Here is a 7,192-nt window from a genome sequence, read left to right on the forward strand (position 1 = left end):
GAGACTCTCATTGAAATTTTATTGACTTCACTAATAGTCTTAATCTGTTTGGCAAGGTCAACGCCAAAAAGGAGTGTTCTAATCTTTGTACATTTTGAACATACTGACTGAAAGCTTTTATTAATATGAGGCCTTAGCTCATCCCCTCTCTTTAGTAAGGTCAGAAAAATAGCTTTTCCCAAAACAGTCAACATATCTGAAAGCTGGGGGAGGATACTAGAAGGATCCATTTTCTCCTTGTGTGGGTCCATTTCCATAAGTAGGGCTAACGCTCTCATGGTTCAAATGGGGTAGAACCTAGGCACTTCACATTACACTCTAATCGTTTAAGTGTGTTCGAAGATAAGTGCTACACGGCCAACATTTGCAAAAAGGTAATCCTTCCTTGTACTTGTACATGTTCATTACCGTGACTTTAACATCTCCAGTTCCCACCGCCTGCTCCCGTCTGACTTTGTAGCTCAGTCGGTAGAGCAGCGGTGATCCAACCCAAAGGTCGTGGGTTCATTTCCCACCCTGGTCAGAGTTTTTCTCTGTCCTTGTGTGGGCCTGTTCCCATCAAGAGGGCTAACGCTAACATGGTTCATATGTGGTAGAAACTTAGCACTTCACATTACACTCTAATCAGTTAAGTACATTACAATTACTTTGGAAAGTGACCGCTGACCTTATAGTACCGAAGGAAGTATGCAAAGTAAGCCTATAATGCGGAGTCTATCGGAATAGAATAGGCCATTTTTCGAGTTCATGTCTACCTCCTCTTCAAAGCGAGTCAAAGTGCAGGGTTAACGTGATGGGAATTAGTCCCACTTAACATATGAATGAAAGCTAATTTTTGTAAGAAAAGCTTCGCACTTAGATTTGCTTTAAGGAGGAGGCAGACATGAACTCAGAAACGGCCTATTGGTAAATATGTTATGCATAAGAGAACAAGCAATTTCAAAATAAGATGGTACCAGAGATAGAGATAGGGATAGCATGAGATGTATATGACTAGTAAAAACACTAGCCGAAGGGCACGTTTCTGTAAGACAAATATCTTTCTCAAATCAATCTGCGCAGCTAGCGCTTGTCCCCAAGCAGGAATGCCATAGAATGTAAATGGAAAATCAGAGAACGACAAATTTGAATTAACTTATTTAGAGGGACGCAGTATCTTAATCATGCAATAATTCCAACAGCTCTACTTATATAGTCAATGTGAAATTTCCAGGTTAAAATTTTATCGATAAGCACCCCCAGGAACTTCACGTATACCACGCTCTAACTGTAAATACCCAGCAAGGACTCGAAGTCTTATTCGCAGTCATTTGAAAACACCGGCCACTTGTAAAGGTTTAAACCTCATTAATAATTCATGAGCCCAACGGCCTATCAAAACACCGATCAAAACGTTCCGTTTATGAGCTTTTAACTCATTAGACACTCCTTGATATTCTTTACACAAATAACACTAAGAAGACAGAGCTTGTTTTCTCGTACTCTATTATTCTCCTCTCACAATTTGAACCATTGTTTTGAGTCCGGATGGGCACGCTTTTTGTGGTATGTCTTTGAAGCTGTTCAAAAACCTCGCAGCCGGGTCTAAAAACACTGCTTCTCAGTTTCTAAACATTACTCAAAGTATATATTTTTTTCTTTTTGCTTGATCAACAGTATCATCGGTCCCTGTTCATAAGCCACCCATGGGATATCCAGACACGCGAGAAGGTAATAGACCGCAAAGATCGATAGGTTTGTATAATTAGTTCGGCCGAATATGGGTATATCTTTCTAAATGTTTTTGTTTTATTTAAATCTTAAACGTCCCAAATTTTTTTAGTTTTCCATGCGACCACACATATTGCGGAAACTTAAGATTCATGCCACTGCTCGATCATTAGTAAAGGGAAACTTTGTTAAAACAGTTTTGTCTCTCTCCACTACTCCTTTGGTCAACGCCTACAGTAAATGTTACTTTATTAATTTTCAAGGTAATATTGTACCAGGTGCGGGAACTGATGAGCGACGTTTCCCGTTAAACAACAACACAACACGGAGACAAAGATAGCGGACAACAACCTCATGGCCTTTTATTACCCACAATGGTCCTTTTTCTGTACCTAAAGGGGTGAGAGTTCAGTATCGTAACCCGATGCAAACTTCCCCTGATGAAGAAATGTCATCCTCGACATAACAGAAATTACGGATACACACCCGCTCGTCCTATTGTTCTTGTTTTCCTATAAACACTTATTCACTACTTGAAAGAGGTGATCAAGCCCTAACCGCTGGTCCTAAGTACAGCAATCACGTTCAATATCTCGTATAAACAACCGTCTTCATTATAATCAAAATTCAAACTTTCAAAAACTTTCCACAGTGATACGATTCAGTTTTCTTTGATGATAAGTAACAATTATTACTCTGTCCGCACAATAACAATTAAACTCCACATGAGATAATACAACGGAAACGGGTTGTCTAAAATATCCTTTAAGTCATCCCACATGGATACATTACACCTGTTTAGTAACACACTGGATAGACGACTGGCCCCATACCGTTGAGCCACGCATTTTATATTCCTCCTACTGCTCCAGGTACAATTGGGACTGTGACCGGCGCCACTCCCGCGCAGGGTGCTGGGTAGTACACACTTGGAGTTCCAAACGTGTCGCACGTAAAAGCACGGGGTCTCTGCGCTGCCTTGTTGGCGGAGTACTCTGTCGTTTCCTCTTCAGAGGGTGGCTCAATTTCTGGTTGTATTGGTTCCTGACATTGCTAGGTTTCACCTGGGATCTGTCCCAGGTCCAGCAGCCGTGTCGTTTGTGTTAGTGTCAGTTACTACTGGGGTAAGGGTCAGAATCCCTTCTGACTCCCCATCAGAACTGACTTCTGTAATGGACTCCAAGGTCGATAAGGCAGGTGATCGGGAAACCCGTGACTTCCGTCGTGGTTTCTTAGTTGTCTTGCTGTTCGTCTCAAAAGGAAGATTATTGCAAGGCAGAAGATTTAGATGAACCACTTGGGCTGATCTTTCTCCTGATTCCGGCTCCACTCCGTAGACTGGGCTTCCTTCTCTTTTGCGCTTGACTGTACTCTCCCAATACGACCGTAGCTTGCCAGGACCCCCTCTGTCTCGTAGATATAGTACTAAGACCCTATCGCCCTGACGAAGGAGGTCTTCGATATAGCGCTTTACTTCGCTGTACAATGGACGAGGTATAGAAACATGTGTTTTCTGAACCGATGTTGTGTCTGACAACACTCAAGAAAGATCATTGGATGGTATATATACACGCATGTTGAGAAAGGTGTTAAAGATTCACTGGTCATCACATATAACCAATAATTGCAGATGAGCTTAAAGTAAACTTCAAAATTCTAAACTGCTATAAAATGACTACTCTTTATTTTTGACGAAGGGAAAATTATCAGTGAATTCTTGCTTCTTGATTGGACTAAAATAGATGCCATCACTAAATTTGATCTAATCGCCATCTTTGTTAATTCTCATGTACCTCGCAGGAAGCTCTCAAAAATTGAAATGAAGTGGTCTGCTTAACCTTGGATTGACAACGACATACTTGCTAACTAAGATAAGCTCAATTCACAAGTTATTAAGAGTAAACAGCCAAACCCTAAATCAATATTCCTCTTTAGGAATTTCAGGAAAAATGTGGTTAACGATATCAAAGCTAGTAAGTTACTTTACCTTGAAATTACTTTTCCTCAAATACGTATAATATGAACAAAATCTGGCCAGGCATTAGATCAATCAGAAATATTAGTCAAAGATGACTATATTCCCACCCCTATAGAAAATGGCAAACCTCTCACCAATCCCTCTGCTATTTCTAATATTCTTAACAAATGTATCTTAATGTGAATAAAAATACCGATCGAAATATTCCCAGAGAGAATTACTGTCCTAACTCTTTTCTAAAGGGTATTTTTTCCTAGGTCAATATTCCTTTTTCCTGTTACTTTTGTGAAGTTGAATCTTCTCAAATGGATAATAACAAATCCATTGGTCCCCCTAGTATCCCGGTTTCCCTGAACATTGAAAAACTCTTACGACTCAAATTCCTCCACTCTTATCGATCACCCTTAATTAATGATTACTTTCTCTATTATGGTACCTTCCCCAGTAAACGTAAATTCGCAGACGTTACTCCAGTTTCAAGAAAGGTTCCAGGCGAGACAAAGATATCCATAGGCCAATTTCAGTACTACCAATTTTTAGCAAAATCTTTGAAAAAGCAATGTAAAAGCGCCTTTTATGGTTACCTTCAATGTCATAACATTCTTTATTTAGGCAGAAGTATTCAACTAATCATGCACTTCATGCACAAGTATTACTGAATATATTCGTCACTCTATTGACAATGATGAGTTTTGCTGTGGTATATGTAAAATCATCCTATTTTTTTATTGAAATTGCATCACTATGGAATGAGAGGATAACGTCTATGATTGGTTTAAGTCCTATCTTTCAATCTGTTAATGGTCATGTGTCTGATCCACTATCTGTAACCTATGGTGTCTCTCGAGGATTTATTCTTGGACCTTTGCTATTTTTGTTATATATTGGTGATTTACCAAACATTTTAAAAAGGCTGACAAGTCACCTGTTTGCTGATGACACTGATATCTAATGTTCATGCTAGAATCTTAATGTTCTTGAATTGAAGTTGCATTATGAGCTTAAAGTAGTTGTATTCTTTTTCACTCTTAAAGCCTGAAACTCTATAAGTCTTTTAATTTAATAATTGACGACGTAAATACTAAGCACGCTCTTTCTGTAAAATACCTTGATATTGCCTTTGACTCAAGCCTGTCCTGGAAGAATCACATTGATGAACTCTGCCTAAAACTGTGAAAAATTGTTGGTATTATATCTTAAGTAAGGTACTACGTCAACTTTGATATACTTACTATGCTTTATACCACCCACTTTTTTTGATTGATTGATTGATTGATTGATATTTTAAAACTTTAACCAATAAAAATTACTTCCACTAAGTGATACTCGCGAGTTGTCGGGCGTCAGGTGATGCCTTGGAATGAAGAAGACGACGTTTTGTTTTAAATCAGTTTTAATTTCCTTGTGTTTGCAACAGCTTTACCTGATATTCCAACCTAATTTCTTCTTAGATTTTCGTTTCCTTATCAGTTCACCTCCTCTTCTCATAACTCCTTTACTCTTGTATGTGGTTTATTGATTATAGTTGTTCTTGTTTTCCGATGTCGAAATGCAGTTTTTTGTGCAGGTAATGATATCACTGGCCCGTAGTCCAAGGACCACGTACGTACACCCGGATGGACCAGGCCCCAGTTGTTCAAAAGGTGGAAAACGCTATCCACCGGATAAGTCACTTTCCATTGGATTGCGCAATTGATTTCGCTATGACTTATCCACTGGATAGTGATTTTTGCGGTGAATATCTTTATCAATCGTTTGAAGAACTGGGGCCTATTGAACAACTAGGGCCAGGCCCATGGACTCTATTAAAATGGATTAGTGGTGGACTAACTACAATGGGTCAAGTTTTAGATCGAGTAGGAATAGAATTTAATCTGCGAATCATACATTTAGTCCAAATACCATCTTATATCCACCTATTTCGTCGTGTTTGGTAATGTTGCGTTCACAAACGTCATTGGTCAAATGATCACGTGTTGTGTTTTGGGGGACTGACCCATGCAGAGTAATTTGCGAATCGCTCGTTTTTCGAAATCTTTATATATGGGGACATTAAAGAAGATCGTTTTCAAAAACAAACGCACATTTTCCTCAATAACCTCGTTTAGCGAAATACATATCCCTGAGCTAACAGAGTTCGAGGTCCGTACTGTAAATTATGGAGCGAGTTATGCCATAAATCAACGGGGGAAAATCTGTAAGTTAAAATAAAAATAGAGAGAGTGATTGCAGGGTGCACAAATGGAACAATCAATATTACTTTTGCATAGGAAGGGAATTTTTGCGAAATCTTTTCATTTGTTGTCCTTTTTTGTTTTCAATAATCCTGCTTGACATTTCTTTTTTTAGCGCGTTCGTTAAGTCATTGTGTTTGACACCGTTTCACTGATCTTTGAACTCGATCTACTAAGGTACCGGTAGTCCATTTTAGGTAGTCCATCACTTTTCCATTTTAGTACTCCAAGGACCTGGACCATCGGAGTGGGTACATTTCCCTGTCACTACGGTACCCAACCGTATACTCATTTTTCTTGATTGGTAGGAGCTAAAGAATGATGCCACCAGGTCCCTATGGATTGGATGACCTCAACAAACGCACTTATCTCGGGAAGCCCAATCTAAATAATAGTAAAAAATATATATTTCACTGTAACCTGATAGTAGGATAACTGAACGATTAAAAGTATTGTAAAACACAAATGAATATTAATAAACGATAATCCAAACAACTATTTAAGCTGTTTATGTGGGACCAATATTATATCTCCTTTCCTACGAAACGCAACTGATACGATATAGTGCGCATGGCAGGGTTGCCGTGATGGTGCAGTGGTTAGCACACCCCACTAGTAACCAGGAAGACGTGGGTTTGATTTCCATTCACGGCACATAAATTTTTCATTCAAAAGGATCAGTCAGTAGTAGTTCAATGCTACTTCCTATAATGACTGCATCGTTGGATTTCTAGCCTCATTTGTATACTCATGGATTTCCATGAGTATAAAAATAGCGACAGCGAACTACTAACTGATCCATTTGAATGAAAAACATATTGCAGTGAGTGGGAAGCGAACCCGCGTCCCCCTGGTTACTAATCTGGTGCGCTAACCACTGCACCACCACGACAACCCTGCTGGCAACAGAACAATCAGTGAGATTATTGGTTAGCCACGGGGTTCCCCGGCGTTTAACATTAATTTAAGGAACAGGACGTACATCGGATCATCGGATCATCAAATTACTTATAGTTGTGTAAGAAGACGGTTTGCCAACGAAGATGACACTTGTGAGAAGGATCCAGTGGATACAAGACGCTTACAATCGATAATTGTAGGTAGAGTAAATGAGCAACAGCGAACTTGTCACGTGTCCAAAAAGACCTTTACTAAACGTTTCGCCCTTTCGGCTTCTTCAGTAATAGGCTACTATGTTAAGAACACTTGAAATAAAAATATATACAAACTAGGTCTTAAATAAGAAAAATTAACAAAGGAATATAATTTA

The 7,192-nt window shown here is 39.1% G+C and overlaps 1 protein-coding gene across 19 annotated transcripts in view; it reads left to right on the plus strand.

Annotated features, from left to right (window-relative positions):
* The window catches only part of LOC138040980 (uncharacterized), a 233,648-nt gene extending 227,228 nt beyond the window's left edge, over positions 1 to 6,420 (plus strand). For all 19 annotated transcript variants that reach the window (XM_068886725.1, XM_068886735.1, XM_068886717.1 and 16 more), the window contains 2 exons: positions 1,657 to 1,710; positions 6,231 to 6,420. In XM_068886725.1, the coding sequence (XP_068742826.1) occupies positions 1,657 to 1,710; positions 6,231 to 6,244 (68 nt within the window). In that variant the 3' untranslated portion in view covers positions 6,245 to 6,420. The remainder of the gene's footprint in view (positions 1 to 1,656; positions 1,711 to 6,230) is intronic.
* The last annotated feature ends 772 nt before the right edge of the window (positions 6,421 to 7,192 follow it).

The sequence above is a fragment of the Montipora capricornis genome, chromosome 3 (genome assembly GCF_036669925.1).
Source record: "Montipora capricornis isolate CH-2021 chromosome 3, ASM3666992v2, whole genome shotgun sequence".
In the NCBI taxonomy this organism is placed as follows: Eukaryota; Metazoa; Cnidaria; class Anthozoa; order Scleractinia; family Acroporidae; genus Montipora; species Montipora capricornis.